Raw genomic sequence first — 23,696 nt, forward strand, 5'->3', positions numbered from 1 at the left:
AGAAAGAAAGAAAGAAAGAAAGAAAGAAAGAAAGAAAGAAAGAAAGAAAGAAAGAAAGAAAGAAAGAAAGAAAGAAAGAAAGAAAGAGTATACAAAGTTGTCAGAAAAAAGTGATGGGGAGATATGGGAGGTGTTAGAGGGGAGAGAATGGGTTTGGATTTGATCAAAACACCTTATATGCATGTATAAAATTCTCAATAAAGTTTTATTCAAAGTTAAATTAAAAAAAAAAAAGTCTGATGGCCAGGCGTGGTGGCACACACCTTTAGTCTGAGCACTCAGGAGGCAGATACAGGCAGGTGTCTCTGAGTTCCAGGTCAGCCTGGTCCACATAGTGAGTTCCAGGCCAGCTGGGGCTACAGGAAGACCCTGTCTCAAAAAGACCAAAAATAAATAAATAAATAAATAAATAAATAAATAAATAAATCTGGAACATCCCACACAGGGGGCAACAAGCTCTCTCCCAGTTCTGATGACTCTCAAGACAGTATCTTCTAACAGCAGGATACAGTATGAGGTACAGCTGTCATTTCACCCGACAGTGACAGCAGCTGTCTCTGTTCTCTCCTCACAGGCTCTTCTGCAAACTGGGCAAGACACCTGCCCTACAGGAGCAAAGGATGCTTGGGCAGACTCACAGGACTATAGATGCCTGGCCAGCAGAACAGGCAAGCACAGGTTCATCAGTGTCCACCTGGGACTTGAGCAAAGACAGCCCTCAAGAGGGCATCTGCCAGGACATAATGCCATCATTTCAAGTCCTGGTGCCAAGAGGTCTGCCCCATCTCGGGATACTAATGAGACAGCAGGGATGTCATACCGCAAACAGCCCTTACCAGGCGCCTACGTCCCCTCTGCTGTCTGTGGTATAGTCGCTCATGGAGTTCAGCAGAGCGGCATAGACCTCAGCAATGTTCTCTCTGCATACAACTTCATCAGGTGGTCCCTCTGAGTTCACACCAACAGTCTGGCAAATTCTGAAATTAAAATGTATGTCTGTGAGCCTGTTCTTCACACCACAATGGGCTGGTGCATTTTCCTTCAGCCCAGGAGACTCAAGGACAACTCAGGGGCCCAAGGTACCCTTTCCACCACAGGTGAGGATGATACTCAGTCACAGTCACATCCCCAGGTGGCTGGTCCTTCCTCCCTTCCACCCTGACAGAAGGGTTCAGCTTCTATGAGAAGCCAGGGGATGAATGGGCTTACAGGACCACAGGGACCTAGAAGAGACAGGCAGCCCCACACACGGCCTTTATAGGCCAAGGTCGACAAGACACAAGCTGCAAGCACTGCCCCTCAGCCTCAAGTTGAGGCACAATCTCAAGTCTTTATTCAGTTTTAAATATTTATTCCTGTACTTGCAGTACTGAGGTTAGAACTCAGGGCCTCACTATGCTAACTAAGCACCCTGCTACCAGACTGTTCTCTGGACCCCCATGATGCTTTGGTTTGTGCTTGGTTTGAGACCAGGCCTCACAGTCTTGCCAGGGCTAGCCTCAAACCACTGTTCCCCAGTTTCTGAGGCAGTTTTTCAAGTAAGGTGCAACCTCATGGCAGGTCTAGTACAGCTGTAGCTGTAACATACACCTGTCACTAAGCCTCCCAGAGCTGGAAATGTTCCCTGGCAGTTCCTGAAGGGGAAGAAACTAGAAAACAAGAAGTAACAAAACACTTCTACACATCTGCTCTGTGATAGCCCAATAACCCATGCTATGCTTGTTGATGCTGGGCCGCTGGGCTAGAGGCTTACCTCGAGATTGCCTTCAAGCTGTCCCTCCTGGCCTCAGCAAAGCTCACATCCTTGGGAGAGGTGCAGGTGACTGTTTTCAGACCTGAGAGAACCTGAGGACAGCAGAATCCCTAGATAAGCATTAGCCATGAAACAAACATACTTGTTTGGGTTTTGTTTTTATTTTTTAAAATATTTTATTTTTTTAAAATATTTATTATAGTTTTATGTTATGAGTGTATTGCCTGCATGTATGTGAGTGCGCCTGTGTTGTGCAATGCCCGCGGAGGATGGAAGAGGCTGTCAGATCCCCTGGAACTGGAGTGAAGGATGGTGCATAGCTGCCATGTGAGTGCTGGGGATCAAACCCGGGTCCTCTGCAAGAGCAGTCAGTGCTCTCAACCACTGAGCCATCTCTCCAGCCCCATTATTTATTATTTTTATTTTATATGTATGCGTGTATTGCCTCCATGTAGGTAAGTGCACCCGTGTTGTGCAATGCCCGCGGAGGATGGAAGAGGCTGTCAGATCCCCTGGAACTGGAGTTACGGACAGTTGTTAGCTGCCATGTGGGTGCTGGGATTCAAACCCAGGTCTTCTGCAAGAACAGTCAGTGTTCTTAACTGCTGAGCCATCTCTCCAGCCCCACCTGCTTGGTTTTTAGACAGTCTCCGTAAGTAGCCCAGACTGGCCTTGAACTCAAGATCTCCTGTCTCACCCTCCCCAGTTCTAGGATTACAAGTGTGTACCACCATGCCTGACTGTAAACTCACTTCTGCTACAGGTAGAGATGTGATTCTGGGCCACAGGATACAGTCCATGGGTAGGGCTTGCTGGGTAGCTCACAGGAGCCACCTCTAACACAAGACAGCATGTACTGGTTTAGCTTAGGAAGGACACACCAGACGGGCCCCACCTTGCATCCTCCCCCCTACTGCACCCCAGCCCACCCCACCAGGGACCTGACCTCACTCCACAGGATCTCCCTGTGTATTGTTCAGACCTGGGACAGGGGGCATTCTGGCTCTCAGCAACTACTTTTTCTGTCTGTGTGTGTGCAGGTGTGCACATACCACAGCAGGTGGAAGACGGAGGACCGCTTTGTGGAGTTGGTCTCTGCCTTTTCACAGGTCCCAGGCATTGCGCTCGAGTCACCAGCTGTCCAGCAGGTGCTTTTACTCACTGAGACACCTTGCAGGCCCTTCCTGAACTGACAATTCAGTTCCCAAACCCACTTTGTGCTTACCCACATTTTAAGGGGATTAACTCCAGGGTGAATCTGTCAGTGCAACAGCTGTACCAGGCCTGCCTGTTACGAGGGTGGAGAGGCCCACCCAGCACACCGTCAAAAGCTGTCTGAGCTCTGGTCCCACAGGAGGGACCACTGAACTGTGGAGATCCTGTCACTTCACCGTGGCTTGTGTGGTAAGCATCGGGGGCAGACAACAGCAAGGACATCTACAGAAAGGGTGGCAGAGCCAGGCCTGGTGTTTCAGCTCAGGGAGGAAAGTTGCATGAGCTTGATGGACCAGGTAGGTAAAAGCAGAAGAAATATTGTTCCCAGGGTCAGGCTGGTGAATGCCCACGGCTTAGACAAGGACAGGTGATCACAGGATGCTGAGAGGGGATGGGGCAAGCCTTATCAGAGCAGACAGAGTAATGTGAGAAGTGACACTGAGGGAGGTGGAGGCACCTACCCTGGGGGTGAGGATCTTGAGGCAAAGAATGGACAAGCATCTGCTTCTTGAGGCTTTCAGGGATGCCCTGGTGGGGCACTAGGGGTCTCAAAAGGGAGCAAAATGCCAACACATGATGTGTCTTAAAGAGTTGGCAGAGGTGCACAGGACACCAGGCTGAGACATGGGGCTGGCAGCCTCTGCCCATAGACAGCCTTGCCTCCCACCATGGCCACAGACAAGGTGCAGGGCTCCAGGTCAATATGCAAAGGTAAGTGTGTTCCCATCCAGGCAGCAACAGCTCCTTCAGAGGGTGCCTTCCCCTATAAAGCCAAGCACAGATCTCCAGTGTGTCTTGCAAGAGTAGGTTAGCCAACATGCTGGGGTTCAGGCCCATCAGCCACTCTCCTGCATGGCCACCATTGCCAGGAATTCCTTCCCCTCACAGAGGCATGCAGAGTGGGCATCGGTCGTGTGGCCCGCTCCTCGCACCTGCACCCACTCTGCTCTCAGCCTCACCTGCTGCAGATGGCCCCTGAGAAGGAAGTCTGGGAGGGCACCCAGGGCTGAGGAGAAGCCACAGCGCGTCATCTCCTCTGGGCTCCGGAGCTCAGCGAGGTACTGCGGGATCAGCTTCTCTGGAAAGAAGGGAGGACACTGAAGAAAGGGCCGTTGTCCAGTGCCACCCCTCAGAAACATGAGCCAGGGCAGTAGGCAAGCAGGGGCAACGCTCTGAAACAAACATGTCTTCAAAGTGATACATTAGTAAGATATAAAAGAATTTATGCAGGCGTTTTTTAAGGTTTTTGTACGTTTTTTTTTCATTTTGTGCTTGTTTTGTTTGTGACAGAATCTCCCTATTTAAACCAGGCTGACCTTGAACTCGCAATCCTCTGGTCTCCCGGGGACCTTACGCTATGACTTGGAATAGAGACATACTTCTGGGCCTCGCTTCCATGAGCGGTTTCAGCTGTATGGTTTCCTTCTCAGGAGAATAGAGTTGATGCATTCACAGTTCTCATCATGTAAATGCTTATGATAAAACATGATGTCTAGGGGCTGGAGAGATGGCTCAGCAGTTAAGAACACTGGTTGTTCTTGAAGAAGACCCGGGTTCGAATCCCAACACCCACATGGCAGCTAACAACTGTCCGTAACTGCAGTTTCAGGGAATCCGACAGCCTCTTCTGTCCTCCGCGGGCATTGCACGACATGGGTGCACTTACCTACATGCAGACGATACATGTGTACACATAAAATAAAAATAACAAAATTAAAAATATATTCGATGCCTAAGAATGAGAGGATCCCACTGAGACAGAGAATACAGTTCCAGGCTGGTGGCAAAGCTTTGGGACTGAGCCCTCCTGGGGTAGGAAGGGGAGCAGAACACAATGGACGCTGGGCAAGAGCACTGGGCTGTGACAGGAATAGGAACAGAGGTCTCAAAGGAGAAACAGGAACCTAGGAGCCCGGGGGCTTGGTGCAGGGTGAGGGGTAAGAGTTTGGAGAGAAGTGAATAGCCACCACTGAGTCCTGCCTGCCAGACTGGTCTTCACTGGCTGTCGGGACCCATGCACTCCAACCCCTGCAATATGCTCTATCCATCCTCCGATGTGCAGGCAGAGAAGTGTGAGCCGATTCATGCACTCCAGAGTGAACTCACTGCAGTAGTCACCTGAAATAAGAGCCTCCCATCACCTGAGTTTTAACACACCAGTGGTTATTTGGGACAGGCACAACATGGCACTCTCCTTGGAATGCAAATGTGGTCTCATTGCTCCCCCTTTTAGAAACAGATGGCATAAAGCAATGCTACCCCTCAACAGAAACTGCCTGTGGTTAAGGGACACTATAGACACACTGGCTTCAAAAGTCTGCCATGGCCCTGGGAAGATAGCTCGTTGGTAAACTTCTTGTTAGATCAAGCATGAGGACCTGGGCTTGGATCCCCAGCACCCACCTAAGAAGCCAGCCTGGCAGCAGGCACCTATAAGCCCAGCAATAGTGAGGTAGATATAAGGATCTGTGGGGCTCACTGGCCAGCCAGCTGGCCTAACTGGCAAACCCCAGGTTCAGTAGGAGACTTTCTCAAAAAAGAAGGTGGTGGGGGGAGGCCTGGAGAGATGGCTCAGCGGTTAAGAACACTGTGGTTGTTCTTGCAGAAGACCCGGGTTCAAATCCCAGAACCCACATGACAGCTAACAACTGTCTGTAACTCCAGTTCCAGGGGATCCGACAGCCTCTTCTGTCCTCTGCAGGCATCGCACGACATGGGTGCACTTTTCTACACGCAGGCAATACACACATAAACATAAAATAAAAAAAAATAAAAAACATTTAAAAAAAAAAAAAAAGAAGATAGAAAGAGGGCTCAGCAGCTAAGAGCACTTGATGCTTTTACAGGGGACCAGAGTTCAGATCCCAGCACCCAAACCCCACATTGGGTGGCCCACAATCATTTGTAACTCCAGCACCAGGAGATCCAACACATCTTCTGGCCTCTGAGGGTACCTGCACACAAGTGGTTCACACACACACACACACACACACACACACACACACACACACACACAATGCCCCATGTACTTGTAGAGAACAATTGGCAGAATTCAGTAATGGGTTCAGTCTTGGAGGGAGGAGTATGATGGATAGAGATGTATCATGACTGAGCTCCTTTGTGTAGTGGAATCTGCTATTTGCTGAGATGGTAAATATTGGTAGAAAATAAGGAGATTAGGGAGTGAACATTAAGAGGCCAGTGGTACATGTGTGGATTTTGTGACAGTTGTATACAGTTGAAGTTTAAGAGTGGTCTAGCCTCGAGACAAATATTTCAAAGCCACCAGAATGTCAAAAGGGGATGGGAGGCTCTGGGAGCTGGGATGGAAGTTTAAAGAATGTCTCCTTCAGTCTAGGCCATGTGCCACATCTTCTTCTGTGGTCCTTGACCTTTTAAAAAACCTTCTTTCCTTCCAAGAAGTCTTGGGTAGAAAGGAGACAGAGCATACTTAGGTCTTCTTAGCCCTACCCTCAATGTCTTCAGGACTTCAAAATCCTTCCACTCCCTTGTCCCATCCTTAACTTTCTACCTTGTGTTCATCAGATTTCTTTTACAGAAACAGATACCTGAGATAGTCAGCTTATAAAGAAGAAAGAGTTGGGCTAGAGAGGTGGCTCAGTTGCTAATGTTCTTGCCATAAAAGCATGAGAACCTGAGTTCAGATCTCTGGAGCCCCTGTAAAAAAGCCAGGCATGGTGGCACATACCTGAAACCCCAGTGCTTAGGGGAGGAATGGAGACAGACAGGTCTCTGAAGCTCATTGGCCAGCTACCCTAGCCAAATCAATGACCTTCAGGTTCAGTGAGAGACCTGTCTCAAAAAATTAAAGCAGAGAGGGATTGAGGAAAAACACCCACTACTAACCTCTGGCCTCCACATGCACACACACATATAAAGAGTTATCTGCCAAAGATCAAGCTACAGTGTATTTTCATATTTTATAAAGTATAGGAAGTGGACGTAGACTACTGGACAGGTGATTTTGTGCACATACAGTAATTCTAGTCATTCGTGTTCTTCAGGTGTGGTCATGTTTTCTATTAACATAAAGGAATGCTGTGTACAAACAGCATGCAAATATGTCTTTCTAAAAAGTAGTGCTCACGAATGTGGTGGTTTGGTTGGATACCCATAGGCTTGGGTATCCGAGCACTTGGTCCCCAACTGGCAGCACTGTTTGGAGAGGTTTAGGAGGTACAGCCTTGCTGTAGGAAGTATGATGCTGGGGAGGGGCTTTGAGCCTGCAGTCCCCTCCCACTTGGGAGCTGGTCTTTGCTTCATGCTTGTGGTTGAGGATAAAGTTCTCAGCTTCCTCCCCCTGCAGCCATATGTTCTGCTTGCTGCCATACCTCCCCACCATGACGGACTTTTACCTCTCTAGAACCATAAGCCAAAATAAACTCTTCCTTAAGAGGCATCTGGTCATGGCGTTTTTATCACAGCAACAGAAAAGTAACTAATACAGTGACCTTGAACCCAGAAACCAGCTTCGCATCAGCACAGTTGGTGCTGGATGTACATGGAGTAGCAGCTGCACATGGCAAATGAGCTCACGCTGTTCTGGCAAAGACGAAACGGCACAAAATGTGTTAACATGTGAAGACAAATATGCAAATATGTCTTTCTAAAAAGCTAGCAGAATGTCACTGTGCACATGAAGATTCTGAAACAGACTTCAACATATGACATACACATAAAGAAGTAGCATGTGCGCAAAGCCTCGAGGGGCAGGACATTAAGGAGGCTGTGGCCAAACAGCACTGAGCCAACAGAACTCAGGAGAGAAACATTCAGAAGGGTCACCACGGTGATGAAAATGGAGGCATAGAAGAAGAGAGAGCTCGGACGGCAATGGCAGAAATGGGCAAAGGAGAGGAAATGAAGCAGGATGATGGGGGATGAGAGATGGAGAAAAACGACACATCCCAGACTCAAAGACTCCAACAGTGCAAGACTGGAATCCCCAAAGGACTAAACCGAAGAAGGTTTAAGAGTGAGCAAGCAGTGCGGAAACACAGGGGTCTGCCTGTAGAAGAAAGGCCTGTGCTCCAGGCCAGCTGCCCCGTACAGTCCCTGGGAGGTCATGTCCCACAGAAGCTGTCTGGTCAGAAATGAAAAAGCCTCCTTGGGCAAGTAGGCTGGACTAATGGACACAAGGGTGCCATGTCTCTGGAACCCACATGGTTCTGGAGGAGTGTATGAAAGCCAGTGTGTAACCAGGACCCCTTCTCCCCATAGCCTAGTGCCTGAACAAGCTGGTTCCTTGGAGATTACCCAGAAAGGGGTGCAGAGCTTTGCTTCCTTGCCTAGCTCGGCCCAGGACTCCTGGGCATCATGTCACTCCTGCCCAGCATGCAGCTCACTTACGCTCAGTGGTAAAGCCTGTCTCCCCAGGCTCCTTCCGGTAGTATTCACTGCAGAGAGCAGCCAGGGCTGAGACAGCTGCCTCCTGAAACAGAGGAGGACATGAGTGAGAGGGACTCTGTGGAGAAGCCTCTGCCAGAGACACACAAGCCATGAGCTCCAGCACAGTGACTGGATCTAGAGACAAACCACGGTATGCGTCGCTGTTCTCGGGCTTCCCTTCCAAGTCTCTCACGGTCGCAGTGTGTCTGCTCACTGACAATCACTTCAAACTCTCTGCACTAGTAAACTAAAGTGAGGACTTGGTATTTCTTCCATACAGTACAAATTCTATGTGGAGCAGTTACTAAGATAAGGCTTTTTTTTTTTTTTCTTCCCCTTTCCCAGCAGAAGTAATGCCAGAGGCAGGTATGTTGTTTTCGTTGGTGAGGGCTTGAGGCAGTGCTGCAGGAGCCTCATTTAGAGGATAGCAGCGTCGTGAACTGGAGGATATGCCCAGCAAAGAGGGCAAGGAATCGATCTCAGCTCTGGGAGCCTCCATGGAGCAGGACAATGCTGTGTCACATGAGGCAGGAGGTCATGGTGAGGCATCTCCCTGGATCCCCACCTGTTTGCAGAGAAGGCCCCAACCCAACTCAAGCCTTCTGTGACCATTCAGTCAGCACACGGCAAATGCTTCTAGAAGAAACTAGACTTCTAGTTTCTTCCAAATGCCCCTCCCCAGAACCAAGGGGAGAGGAGCTGAGGAGGGACAGTGAAGCTCAGCACAGAGATGCTACGTAGCCAAGTGTCACAACCACTGCTGGCGTGACTTATGGGTCACTTCTTCAAAGAAAATATTGAGACACTGATCATGAGGCCTCCAAATTGAACCAGGAAGGCTGTGCCACAGTTCACAGTTCCACAGAATGAACAAGTCTAAGAAACAAAAGAAGGAAACGCAGGGCAGGCAGGGATCATGAAGCCCAAACTGCCACTACTCACCCTGACAGCAGAGCCTCTCCAACATCAGCAACCACGTCTTACTGCCAGAACAACAGGTTGTATGCCATAGCTCTGCCAGGCCACACACGCGTGGTCACTGGTGCTCTAACCGCACCGAGCCCTGGCATCCAGCTGCCCTGGCAGAATCTTGCCTGTGGTTTTTTACATCTCTATGTGAACAGTTTCTAAACCTGAATTCCTATAGCTCACTAGGGTTTAGGTTCTACCTGAGCAAATCATTGCTATCAACATGGGGAAAGTATTTTGGTAAAGCCAGAAACTGTAGTAAAAAAGTAAACCACTTGGCCACAAATGGTCACACTAGGCTGCATATGCAAATCACACAGACCCAATGATAGTACTGTGGACTGTCACGTCAGTAAATGAAAATGACGTGTGCACAAAGGCCTCAGACAGGCACTGTGGATGGCATTAGCATCACTTTTGACACGGCATGAGGAAACTTTGCTTGGCATACCTTGATCTGTTGCCTGGAGTGGCTTGAAACAAGGTGGAGACTTCTGAGAGTGTCACTGATCAGCCACTGCCAATCGTCTACCAAAGAAGAAAAATGACATATCACCTCAGAAACACAGCTGATGCTTTAAGTAACAAGCATCCACTTGGTCTTGGAGCAGGTGACCTCTAGAGTACATCTGTAGAACCTCAAGAGCACATTCAGATAGAACAGATACCCACAGGCCCCAATTCCAGGAGGCCCACCTCAGGCTACTAAAAGTCAGGACCCCTGATACCCAACCCCTGCCATGGTGTAGGAAATGCCACTCCCTGTAAACCAAGGACTTAAACACCATGTTTGGGAACTTTCTGTTTTGTTATTACAGTTGCAAGCTTTCAGTGGTCTGTCCTCTCTCTCCCTCAGGCCATCTCCTGGTCCCCACCGACTGAAACCCAACACCCAATGCAACTACATCCAGCATATGATGTGGCGCTAACTGCTTACTCTGTTCAGCTAAACGAGATTAGTGACTTGAGACTGGGGAGGCCTGGGAATGGACCACCTAGTGCCACACAGCTGTCATCACTAGATCTGAAATTCTGGGCCATGGAGCCCAGCCATCTATTTGGGAGAGGGCTGACCTCAAGTGCCCAGCACTGGGTACTGGTGGTGACACGGAAAGCCACAGCCAGGAGTGCCGTGGAGGGTCCAGGAAAGACACCCTCCCCTCCTTGGGCCTGTAGGGAGAGGCTGGCAGGAGCCTGCAGAAATTTCAAGACAAGGTACCTGTGCTGGGTGCTTTAGTGTCAACTCGACACACCTGGGTTGAGGGAGCCTCAACTGGGGAACTGCCTCCATTAGATTGGCCTGTGGCCATGTCCATGAGGCATTTTCTTGATTGTTGAGTGATGTAGGTGGTGCCACCCCTGGGCAGATGGGCCTATGTTGTATAAGAAAGCAGGCTGAGCATGGGCCAGGGGAGCAAGCCAGTAAGCAGTGATCCTCCATGGCCTGTGCTCCAGCTCCTGCCTCCAGGTTCCTGCTCTGGGCTCCCTCAGTGATGAACTGTGACTTGGGAGATGTAAGCTGAATAAACCCTTTCCTCCCCAAGTTGGTATTGGTCAGAATATTTTGTCACAGCAACGAAGAAGCAGATTAGAACAGCGCCCCAATCCTGTGACCTTCTCAAATACAATCGTTACCATCCACCTCCATATGCTCACATCTTTCTTACTTTGTAAGATGGGACAACAGAGAAGAAAATGCTACATGTGTCACTGACAAGAACAGCACTTACCGATCACAGTGTCACCTCTAAAAGGCATTCTGGAAAGTGACAAGTTCTCTATTAAAACACACACTAGAGAAAGAGAGAAAAATATTACTTTTCCAAAGCACCTCTTATAGCCTCACTGTACCTTGAAATACGTATCAGTCAGCATCAAACGCTCCTACCCACCTCCCCTTGCTGGTCAGGCCACAGGCAAGCCCAGGCTACCTCCCCAGCTGGACATTAGGAAGAAGGTACTTCAGATCTCAGTAGACAAAAACGCTTGGGGATCCCTCTCAGGGAGAAACCTATGTGCACCCAGAAACCTAAGTTCAGTCAATAACATTTTGAGACTCAAGTGCAGCTTGGTGGGAGCATGCCTGCTCAGCAAGCTCAGGCCCATGGTGGTTAGTCTTCACTGTCATCTCAATTTGATGAGACCCAGAATCACCTCTTGGATGTGTCTATAAGGGTGTTTCCAGAGAAGTTTAACAGAGAAGGGAAGACATACCCTGAATGTGGTGGTACCACTCCATGGACTCAGGTCCTGGTCAAATTCAGACAAAGTGAGCTGAGCACCAGCACATCTCCCTGCTTCCTGGCTTCAACAGCCTCACACGCCTATGTCACAGCTAACGCTGCTCTCTCTGCTGCCTTCCCCACCACAACAGGCTGCACCCTCAAAGTGAGCCAAAAAACCCTTTCCCCATGTTGCTTTTGTCTGTTTTGTCATAGCAATTAAAAACGTAGCTGACACGGGCCCTAAGGTCAGTCCTTTCTCCCAAATGGACAGCCAAAGCAACAAAAATGCCCACAAGGGAGCGAGGACTGTCCTGGACCCAAACATGGATTTCCCAGGGAATAAAGCCTCAAAGGGCTACCTACAGGCACAAAGGTATAAGACAGGTGAGCACCTAAACTTCATAGGTAGAGGGCAAGAGGGCACCTGGGGTCCACAAGGATAGGACAGGTTGATCACTTGAGGGAATACAGGTGTACAACAGGTGAGCATCTGAGGTTCACAAGTATAAGGCAGGTAATCTACAGGTGTGGGGCAGGTGGCTATCTGGGGTCCATAAGTGTAAACAGGTGGAAGGATACCTGGGGGTGTAATGGATGTAAGGTACAAGTCCATTGCAGAGGCACAGTGCAAGGTAGCCCAAGGCTGCAGGTTGTATGAAACAGGGTAGTAAAGCCCACTGTCCTCAAGGCCGGGTCCTGGATGGGCTTTGGGCCTAAAACTCTGGTACATGCTGATCATCTATGACTATGTTGTACTGATCTGTGAAATAAGAACATGACCACCATATCCATGGGCAGGAACACAGCAGGTCAGCATGTGGACCTGCTCATACAGAGGAAACAACTAGGATGCTGACTGACTGCAGCAGCATCTGGCATCTGAGCACCACCTGGGTAGCATCGGGAGAGCAGCAGTCAAGCTGTGCGGGGCTATACCTCAGAGAAGGCAGCTGCTGGATATGCCCGAGCTCCGCCTGGTTCATCCCGACCTGACCACCAACCTCTCCCATGCTGGCCACTTCCACCTGCTTTTCCACACTCATAGCATTGTGACAAAAAGAAGTGACACCAAGAAAGCAGGGATCTTATCAGTTTCTTTTATAAAACAAGAATCCCATGGCAGTCAACAGAGCTGGTGGCGACAAACTCCTGAAATCTAGCCCTGAGCGGAGAGGCCTCCATCATGAAGAGGACCAGGAACAGACACAGTTGACACAGGGGCACACTCACACCCTCTCCTGGCACCTCTTCCCCACAATGACCACTGGGGCTCCCCTCCCTGTGCCTGCTCAGGTGCTTGTTAGTACTGCTCACTCTCTTCCTCCTCTGCGTGCCTATCAGAGTGCCTCCAATTACAATGGTAGTGGCCAGGCTCGGCGGCACATGCCTGCGACCCAGGCACTCAGGATGTAAAGGCAGGAAGACCACTGGAAGCTTGAGGTCAGCCTGGTTGATATAGAGAGTTCCAGGCTAGCCAGAGCCACATAGCAAGACTGTGATGAGATGATAATCCTGCAGTTGGAGAGTGATGGTACGTCTGTCTGCATGAGCATAATGGTGTCTCTGTCCATGTGAGCTTATGTCTATCTGTGTGAGCGTGGTGCTACCTCTGCCCGTGTGAGCAGGACGGCACCTATGTCCACGTGAACCTCGTGGTACATCTGTCTGTGCCCTGGCTCTGAGAGCATGCTGTTATCAAACAGGCCAGCGCTGGGGGAAGTGACACAAAGATGACAAGACTCTGCACCTAATCTTGTAACTTCCCATGGTCTTGGGTATTTCAGAGTGAGAACTTTTTCTCTTTTGTTGTTTTGGTTTGTTGCTTTGTTTGTAACAGACTGGAGCTAATCGGGATCTGTGAAAAGTCATATCCCAAAGTTCGTACTCCCATCTTGGCCAGAGGACGATTTGGAAAAGCCACTCTGTGGTCTGCAGCACACCGCCATGGGCCCACCCACTGTTGCCAGTCCTGTGGCTGGAAAAAGATCAGAGCCCTGGATCTGTGAACTGGAGGGACTGGACACAGTGGAGCAGATGCAGGGGGCTAGTCGGGGGCCTCCTGGACACGAGCAAACCAGGCACAGTGGCAGGATCTCAAACAGGAGCCAACTGCCACCACGTGCTACTGGAGGCCTGGCCTGACCTCAGGATGCTCTGCCCTCTGCCGCAGTCAAGGACGGCAGCCCACACCCCAGACGTAGGACATTCTGCCCTTGCCGCGGTCAAGGACGGCAGCCCACACCCCAGACGTAGGACATTCTGTCCTCTGCCACGGTCAAAGACAGAGTCTACACCCCAGACCTACCTGCTTGTCTCATGAGCTCTCCTCCCAGACCCCTACAAACCAAAGAGAACAGGCAGAGTTAAACTCCCCTACACATGAAACATCCCACCACGCAACAGATAGAACTTCAGATACCAAAAACTATGAAAAGGCTAATTGGGCGACTCTGTCTCTGGAAGTGAGAATCTGCTTCTTGGAAAGGAACAAGAAGCTGTGGCAAGACCATCCTCCAGCATCCCCCATCCTCTGAGCTTCACACCGACGACACCTGGTCATCATATAGAACCAACCCCAATACTGCTCAACCTCATCACCACAACATCAAGATGACTATCCCTTGACCTAAAGCAGTGGTCAGTCCAGTACTGCTCATTACCATTCGTCCTGCCTGCAGCACCTACCCAGCCCTCAGCACTGGCAGCAGGAGCTAAGAGCATAGCGCCTGGCTTGGGAGGCAGCAGCATCTGACTCAGAGAGTAAACAATTAGGACAAAAATGCAGAAACACTGGGGCAAAGGCTGGGAGATAGCGCGGCACCGAGGTCCAGTACCCCAGAACACTGTCAGAAAGCACTGAGGTCTCCAGGAAGTTCCTATGTGTACAAAGGTAAAGTCCAAGTGGAGCCTCTGGCCACCCTGTCAAGCCAGGTCTTGAGGCCATGGAGGCCAAAGCCTGAAGCAGAGGGGCACTGGGAAGGAGAAGGCCTGTGGCTGATCCTGAGCTGCACGTGCCATGGAAGAAGGCAGGACCCCCTCAGATCTACGCAGGTTAGGAACATCAGCCAGGAAGGAAAGGCCACAGCGGGATCCTCACAGGAGCCAATGCTGCTCTAGATCCACTGGAGGCTTCGACGCAGTCTCCAAGTGTTCAAACACACACCAGGAAGAAATATAACAGAACCCAATCCCAGCAATGTAAATCTCAGAAAGTGAGAATTGGTGGCAGAGAACTACCAGGAAAACATGGCCTCAAGCAAGAGTCACTTACACCAACCCAGAAATGTCCAACAGAAAAGAAGTTTACACAAGGTCACCATGTGTGGTCATCTTATTCCATGTGCAGCTAAAGGGTGGAGGGAGACAGGAGCAGAATGAGACAGAGACAGAGGACGCAGAGCTCACAGACGCTAGGGAGATGCACTGGAAAGAGAAACTGCGTCAAATGCAAGGAGGAGCAGACCAACAAAAGAGAATTCCAACCTACCACCACGGAAAGCGGGACTGTGGCAGGAACAGCAAAAGGGGATGGGCCCTCAGGTGGTGCTTCTGACAAAGCAGGTGTTTACTTCGATTTGATGAGCTTCATCATATGAACATTATTTTCTCAGAAACTGAATGAATCCACAGAACAGATGGTGGACAAGGAGCCCCCCTTCCAAGGCCGGGATGAGAATGGCGGGTGAGAGCCCCACACGTGCACTCATCTGAAGACCCAGCAGGAGGCGTGCCTCTTCCCTAAGCCTCCCTAGTCACCTCTGGAAATTCGGAGCTGACCCCAGAGCTGCTCTGAAACACACTGTGACTGGCAGGAACGTGGATGCCAGCAGCAACCCAGTCACACCACCAAATAGGGTGCCTGCGCTCCTGCTCGGCAGTGGGAACAGCACCGCTGACACAGTGTATCTCACATGCTCTCCAAGGAGAAGCACGGTGTGCTTCCAAATCTCTGTAGTATTTAAAACAGTCTCCTCTGTAGTATTGGGCAAATACTGTAAAAATTAAATATCTGGGGACTGGAGAGATGGCTCAGCGCTTAAGAACACTGGTTGTTTTTGCAGAAGACTGGGGTTCGAATCCCAGCACCCACATGGCAGTTAACTACTGTCCGTAACTCCAGTTCCAGGGGATCCGACAGCCTCTTCTGTCTTCCGTGGGCATTGCACGACACGGGTGCACTTACCTACATGCAGGCAATACACATGTACACATAAAATAAAAATAATGAATAAGATATTTTTAAATAATTAAATGTCTTTAATAACTTGTGTGGCAGTCATTTCATCCTACTGCTAAAAAACAAAGATTTAAGGAATTTTTACCCTCACGTCAGGAGTACACGTGACACAGCAAGAAGCAAAAACAGTTCACAAATCCGCACAGAAAGACAGGTTCAAGACTGTGAGATGACTGGCAGTAGAAGCTGGTTCTGATGGGCCCGGAGGACCAGAGCTGGGGCAAGAAGGCCGTGAGTTCCCAGCCACTGCACAGCTCATTGAAACCACCATCACTGCACAGCTCATTGAAACCACCTTCACTGCATAGCTCATTGAAACCACCTTCACTGCACAGCTCATTGAAACCACCTACACTGCACAGCTCATTGAAACCACCATCACTGCACAGCTCATTGAAACCACCTTCACTGCACAGCTCATTGAAACCACCTTCACTGCAGAGCTCACTGACACCTTCACTGCACAGCTCACTGACACCATCACTGCACAGCTCACTGACACCTTCACTGCACAGCTCATTGAAACCACCATCACTGCACAGCTCATTGACACCATCACTGCACAGCTCATTGACACCATCACTGCACAGCTCATTGACACCATCACTGCACAGCTCATTGACACCATCACTGCACAGCTCATTGACACCATCACTGCACAGCTCATTGACACCATCACTGCACAGCTCATTGACACCATCACTGCACAGCTCATTGACACCATCACTGCACAGCTCATTGACACCATCACTGCACAGCTCATTGACACCATCACTGCACAGCTCATTGACACCATCACTGCACAGCTCATTGACACCATCACTGCACAGCTCATTGACACCATCACTGCACAGCTCATTGACACCATCACTGCACAGCTCATTGACACCATCACTGCACAGCTCATTGACACCATCACTGCACAGCTCATTGACACCATCACTGCACAGCTCATTGACACCATCACTGCACAGCTCATTGACACCATCACTGCACAGCTCATTGAAACCACCTTCACTGCACAGCCCACTGACACCTTCAACGCACAGCTCACTGATGCCACCTTCAACGCACAGCCCACTGACACCTTCACTGCACAGCTCACTGACACCTTCACTGCACAGCTCACTGATGCCACCTTCACTGCACAGCTCACTGACGCCACCTTCAATGCACAGCTCACTGACACCTTCACTGCACAGCTCACTGACGCCACCTTCAATGCACAGCTCACTGACACCTTCACTGCAACAGCTCACTGACGCCACCTTCACTGCCCACTCCCTGTAGCTCTAAGTAAGCTGCACCGGGAAGCTTCCCCTCTAAGAGCATAAGAAGGCAGCATGACGCTCAGCTATACACAATTACACTAAAGAGCCCAAAAGAGAAACAAAAGAGCAAGAAGTGAAAAAAACAGTGAAAACCTGTGTCTGATAGAAAATTCTGATCCAGGAGACCCAGAGCTCTGACTGCTCAACAGGACAGATGATGGAAATTTTTAAGGAATTAAAGGTCTGAACGGTCACTTCACAGGAGACAGAGCAATACCTGGTCAGCACAACATGCCCAGCATCACTAGTCACTAGGGACATATAAACCACATCCACCTAACAAGCCAGAGATAATGAGATACCACCACAAATCACAAAGATGGCACAGGTGTCAAGGTGACCACAGGAGTTAGTGCTGGTGAGGACACAGGACAAATGGTTGGGATGTATTGTGAAGAAGCCTACCAAATGACCTGACAGAACCAGTCCTGATAAATCCAAGAAAATGGATACATCTGTACACCAAGACACACCGATGTGCCCCAGAGCTATATTTTACACTGTACGAGGCCTGAGCTGACAAGATGCTACTCAGCAGTAAAAAGGAACGGAATAAGCACTTGGAGTCCATGGAGCAGGAGGATCATGGGTCAGCATGGAGAACACAGCAAGAACCTGTCTAACACAAACCAAAAACAAAAAAACAATACAACATGGGTGACTCTTAGAAACACCCTGGGAGAAAGAACCGGACCCCGAGAGCTCCACATGCCTCCAACTGCAGAGAAGCTGGAAGGGGCAGAGGGTACTCAAGGGGCTGCGCCAGGAGTGAGCAGCCAGTGAGGGCAGGTACAAACTCCAGCAACATCTGTTCTGCTTCTTGGCTGGAGACAACTATCTTCCGTCACAGTACAGCCAAGCACATACTGAGCCATGGGGTGTGGTGACCTCTCCACGTGAGCGTCCACAAAGCCTGAATATACCAAAGAGGTGCCCTTCAATACTGAACTGTGTGACAACTGCACCTCTCCAAAGTGAACTATAACAATGCGACTGATGAAGGTAAGCTGTTAGCTGCTGAAAGTGCATCAAGGGCCAGCAAGATGGCTCAGCAGGTAAAGGGGCTTGCCACCAAGCCTGATAACCTGAGTTAGATCCCTGGGTTCCACATTGCAGAAGGAGAGAACCAACTTCTGCAAGTTGTCCTCTGATCCCCAATGGCGCAGTATGCCATGTGTTCCTCCCAGCAACACAAAAATAAATAAATGTAATTTTAAAAGAACTGTAAGTGTATCAATGGACCAGTTGCTCCTGACAACATGCATTTCCATTGGACACAACAAATAAGAAGCTCTGTTCAGTAGGCTTACCTGTAGAGATGACGATCACGAAGCTGAAATTAAATCCAAGACAGATAAGTCATTTGGTTCAATATCTGTTCTGTACATAACGCTGATGGTTATCAACACAAAAATGACGGCAGGATGGCAAAGCTGAGCTTTTCTAGGCAGGCTGCCATAAAGTCAGCCGGGAAGGTCAGAGGACAAAAGCCACTTCACTGCCAGGCCTTGGCTAGGTTCTTCAGGTGCGTTGTCACAAAAGGGAAACGGAGGCACAGGAGGAGGAGGGAGGCTCCCGAGATCCTGAACTCCACCCACAATCGGAAAGCTCAAAGGGCTCTGGTGGTTCCGTCTTCAGAAAACATTAGCTGTTTCCCATCATGCTGTCGCCAGCACAGCTACAACGTGCTGAGTCCACACTATTCCAGCTCCACTGAGCTTCACACGGCCTGTAATTCCCACGAAAACTAAAGGCATGACCTTGTTGTCACCCATGTCCCTCAGAAATAGGAAACCCTGGCTCAGAGGACGTGGGCCCTGTTCTCTCTGATCCTAGGCTGCCTCCCCCTCAGTCACCTTCACCTCAAACGCTGGGCAAGAACGCCAGCCTCCTCTTTATGGTTTATCTTACTTTTATGTATACGAATCTTTGCCTGCATGTATGTAATAAGTGCACCACATGCATGCATTGCCTGTGGAGGCTAGAAGATGGTGTTGGGTTCCCTGGAACTGGAGTTATAGGTGGTTGTTAGCTACCATGTGGATGCTGAGAACTGAATCTGGTCCTCTGCAAGAGCAGTGTTCTTAACTGCTGAGTCATCTTCCAGTCCTACTAGGGTCCACTTTAACATGAGAAATGAAAACTAAATGGTATTGCCATGGTCAGAAGAAACTGAGAGAAAAGGCTCATATAAAAGGAAAATCTGAGCCGGGTGTGGTGGCACATGCTTTTAATCCCAGCACTTGGGAGGCAGAGGCAGGAGGATCTTTGTGAGTTCAAGGCCAGCCTGGTCTACACAGGGAGTTCCAGGACAGCTGGAGCTACAGGGAGACCCTGTCTCAAAAAGACCAAAAAAAAACAAAAAAAAAAGGAAAATCTTCAGGAACAGAAAACCATTTGAAACAAGAAGCAATAAAACCATTTAATTTTTAACAAATGGTTCTGAGACGATCTGGGGTTTATACTTTACCTCTTTTGAGTCATAGACAGTTTTAAGAATCTCAAAATCCTCGAAAAACTTCACACATGCCTTCGGAGACTAAAGGCCTGTGCGTCATGGGTGTCCCTTGCCCTCCATCCACAGGACATATCTGGGCCAGGACAGGGGACATGCTGGCCCCTTGCTGAGTACTCCCAAATGTCTGAAGAGTGCTGTCAGGCCCACAGTGAGACACAGATGCAGCCCCGAGTCCCACTGATTCTGCTGCCCTAAGTCAACAAGATGGCTTCTGACCTCAAGGAGGGAGCCAGTCCCACTGCCGATTTCAGACAAATTCCCAAAGAGTAACTGTGGGGAGGCCACAGAGTCATCATGCCCCAGTAGCCCCACTGTGCTCATCCGGATAGGCAGACCCAGTCCAGGAAGAAGGAAGGGGCTTGGGTGGGCCACACAAACCTGTTGGTGGATCTGCTTCAGGCCTTGCACTGCCTTCTCATCCAGATAGTCTGTGATAGGTCTGCAGGAGGTCAAACAGCGCTGAGGTCACAAGGACTGAGGCTGAGGCCAGGTACACATAAGGAACACGGGGGCTCAGAAGGATCTGCTTGTTCACACTCCCACATGTCCTATTTCTGACTTCAATAAAACTGTGTTGGGGGCTAGAGAGATGACTCAGTGGGTAAAAGCACTTGGACAACCTGAGTTCAATCCCCATGCTACAAGGAGGGAACTGATTCCCTCAAGTTGTCCTCTGACTTCCACATGTGCACCATCTCTCTCTCTTACACACACAGACACACACACACACACACACACACACACACACACACGCTGTATGGTTACAGCAGGTGAGCATCAGGGTGTCCCAACATGCTGGCACTGGGTCTCAGAAGTTGTCTTGGCAGACGGCACTGACCATATCGTCATGCACTGCCAAGGAAAGGTGCATCCCACATGCCTCTTAACACAACTAAGGAGAGTCAGGTCAGCAACACCAGGTGTCCACTTCACCCACAGACTTGAGGCTCTGAGCTGTGTTCTAGGGCCAGGGGACAACTAAGGCCCCTTGAGACTGATGGGTAGAATGGCCCAGGTCTCCATCTTCTATCATCCTATCCCTGGAAACCACCTAACATGACAGGCAGTGACTTCAGTACATGTTTCATCAAGCCTGAGTCCAAGAGCAGGTCACAGACATCACTGTGCTCTGTGAGCTCTTATAGAGACATAGGGAAATCAAGCAGCTCTTAGAAGGATTGTCCTGCTTGGCCGACTTCCTGCTTTGCCGTCCCTACAGATGCAGCCAATGGAGGAGATGCTCAGGGAAACTTCCAAACTTACACTACCACGTACTTTAAGTTACTAGAAGTGACAAATGGGGACTGAGGAGATGGTTCAGTGAGACTTGCTTCACAAGTCTGATAACCTGAGTCTGGATTGCCAGAACCCAAGTAAAAGTCAGGCACAGCAGTGCACATGTTGTAATTCCAGCATGCCCCTGGGGCAGCTATCTTGGTGAACAACAAGACTGTCTCAAATGAGGTAGAAGGTGAGGATAATGCCTAAGGTTGTCCCTCTGACCTCCACACACATGCCGTGGCACATAACTGTGCTCTCCCTCTCTCTCTCTCTCTCTCACACACACACACACAGTGACAAATGAACTGTTCAGCGACACTTCTGAACAGGTGTCACTGCTCCTGTGATCTGAGTCATGGCTTTGGGATGATGGAGGGAAGCAGAGGAAGCACAGACACCTTTTGGCCGCCACCCAGAGTACCCCAAGGAGAGGTAGGTGTTCCCACTGACCACCTCAACACAGACTGGAACCCTCAGGACACAGCTGTCGCAGATGATCACGTGTCAGAACAGACACACTGTTCTCAAACCCGTCACTGTGACACCCAGTGTCCCGGATGGCACCTCATACCTGCTGCTCTGTGCTGCCAGCTTGTACAGAGCATAGGTGACCTCTGCACAGGCAAGGATGGCGCCGTGTCGTGTGTGCAGATCCGGACTCCGTGTCATCAACAACAGTGCTGGGAACACTGCAGCAGTCAGGGTGAGAGACACACATGGGACCTCTGTCAAGGTCACCACCACAAGGGCCACACAGAAGGTGCAATTTCTAGTGGGCAGAGCTCCCTCCTGAGCAACCAGGGAACTGTTGGGTCATGGCACACAGACCAGCACAGGCATCTGGACTCCCAGATGTGCAACTAGTGACAGAGCTGCGAAAGGGGTCACGTGTGCAGTTCTCCCATGTGCCCCGATCAGCATCCTGAGTGACAGCAGGCTCTGCCTGGGAGCACAGGTGGGGCAGAGCCCACGTGGCCATGACAGTGACACCTTCATTCATTTCCTCCTTCCGCTCAGAGCAGTTTTCTTCCCACTCTGGTGTTCAAGAAGAGAAAGTAGGACTGCTCCAAATCCCAACCATACACCAATCGAGGCACTGGCAATACAAATGAGCCTCTAGAATTCATCATCATTTGTAAATATATACAACATGACCCACAGATTGCTTGTTCTGGGCACATCTGTGCCCGGCGCCACCCAAAGCTGCCAGTGGACACACACCCTGCATCTGTCTGTCCTGATTTAGCCACGGTTCACTCTTCAGCAGTAGACATGGGACATCATCTTCAGCCACCAAGAGACCAGCACACCTTTTTGCTGTGTGCGCAGAGGGAGGGCATGTGCACATGTGGGGGGAGGCACACCTACCATGCGTGGCAATGTACTCAGGCATTCGTGGGGTCAGATTGTGCAGTGCCTTCGCAGATAGTTCTCGGATGGCCCTAGGGAGTGAGGCAGACATAAGTATGGAGTGATTTGCACACCTACACTCACATCAGCATTATTCACAATGGCCATGAGATGGAAGTAGCATGAGAATGCACCAACAGATAGATGGACACAAAACACAGGAGATACAGACAACAGACTATTACTCAGCCTTAAAAGTTGAATAATTGTAACACCTACGACAGCATAACTGACAGTCTGCAGTAGGTAGGTCAAACCCTTCCTGGGGTCTCTTTTGTAAGGCTCTAGGTTAAGGATCGATTTTACGTTTTGAGGGTTTGTATAAAGAAAAAATAAGAGTAAGATATATGGTTCAAGGCGAGCCTGGTCTACGTAGCAAGTTCCAGGCTAGCCAGAGCTACATAATGAGACATTGTCTCAAAAAAATAAGAGTACCATATAAGAATATGAGGGACACGAGGAATTAACTGCCTGTCCCTTTAAAGAAAAAGTTGACAGAGATGCACATGCTCAATGCTCAGTCACAAGTGAAGACATCTGAGACAAAGCAGCGCGTCACGTGACAAACACATTAGGAAAACAGAGATCACAGATGCACACATCTGACAAGAGGCCTCCCACTCAAAACACAAACGGAACAGAATTGGAAAAATAAGTCAAAGATTTCAAAAGCTCTATCGATTACATATTTGGCTGGTATGCTGGTATGAGAGGCAACATAAATAATCACTCCCAGGTTAGTGTAGGCCTGCTCCCAACAAGAGATTCTGGTGTCCCAGTCATCTGCACGCTTGGCACATAAGTTCCAGAAGGAAAGAAGTACTATCCTAGTCTCACACAGGCCCAAGCCAGAAGCACCCAACTCCAGGGAGCGCCACTCAGATGGCACCCAGCTAGACAAGCAGCTGTCAACAAATACTTTTGACGTCCCTGGTCCTCAGGAAGCTGAAACACAGTCCCCAGTGGTGCATGAAGACCCACTCTGGAACTAGAATTGTCAGGGACAGCAGATACAACTGCTCACCTCCTCCAGTGTTTGCTGTACCTTGACTGGCCAGGCCTGCCTACAGGTGCTGGCAAAGCACAGTGTGCTTATGATCTGAAATCACACTTGCCTTCTTCTGTGAAAGCTATCTATGAAATATCAAGACAGCCCTCAAGCTGCGACTGCAATTGTGGAAACCACCTCTAGCCTGCTCAGCTCCCAGGAGACATCAAAGATGTCTGGGAGACCAAGCAGAGCAGAGTTGGTATGGAGGTAAGTCAGCTGACCAGAAGGCCACTGGACTGCCCCATCCCCAGGCAGCAGCTGCCTTGTTACACACAACATATGGGCATTCAGGAATTA

General features: G+C 49.7%; 1 protein-coding gene across 1 annotated transcript in view; it reads right to left on the reverse strand.

Moving 5' to 3' along the window:
* Tbcd (tubulin folding cofactor D) overlaps positions 1-23,696 on the reverse strand; it is a 191,184-nt gene that overhangs the window by 20,297 nt on the left and 147,191 nt on the right. The window contains exons 19-29 of the mRNA XM_008839647.3: positions 22,307-22,380; positions 21,510-21,627; positions 20,036-20,096; positions 18,450-18,472; positions 13,877-13,908; positions 11,077-11,139; positions 9,798-9,874; positions 8,339-8,420; positions 3,928-4,046; positions 1,754-1,845; positions 837-977 (exon numbers count right to left, since the gene is read on the reverse strand). Coding sequence (XP_008837869.1) covers positions 837-977; positions 1,754-1,845; positions 3,928-4,046; positions 8,339-8,420; positions 9,798-9,874; positions 11,077-11,139; positions 13,877-13,908; positions 18,450-18,472; positions 20,036-20,096; positions 21,510-21,627; positions 22,307-22,380 — 882 coding nt within the window. The remainder of the gene's footprint in view (positions 1-836; positions 978-1,753; positions 1,846-3,927; positions 4,047-8,338; positions 8,421-9,797; positions 9,875-11,076; positions 11,140-13,876; positions 13,909-18,449; positions 18,473-20,035; positions 20,097-21,509; positions 21,628-22,306; positions 22,381-23,696) is intronic.

This window comes from Nannospalax galili, unplaced genomic scaffold (assembly GCF_000622305.1).
Source record: "Nannospalax galili isolate Female #2095 unplaced genomic scaffold, S.galili_v1.0 scaffold679, whole genome shotgun sequence".
NCBI lineage: Eukaryota > Metazoa > Chordata > Mammalia > Rodentia > Spalacidae > Nannospalax > Nannospalax galili.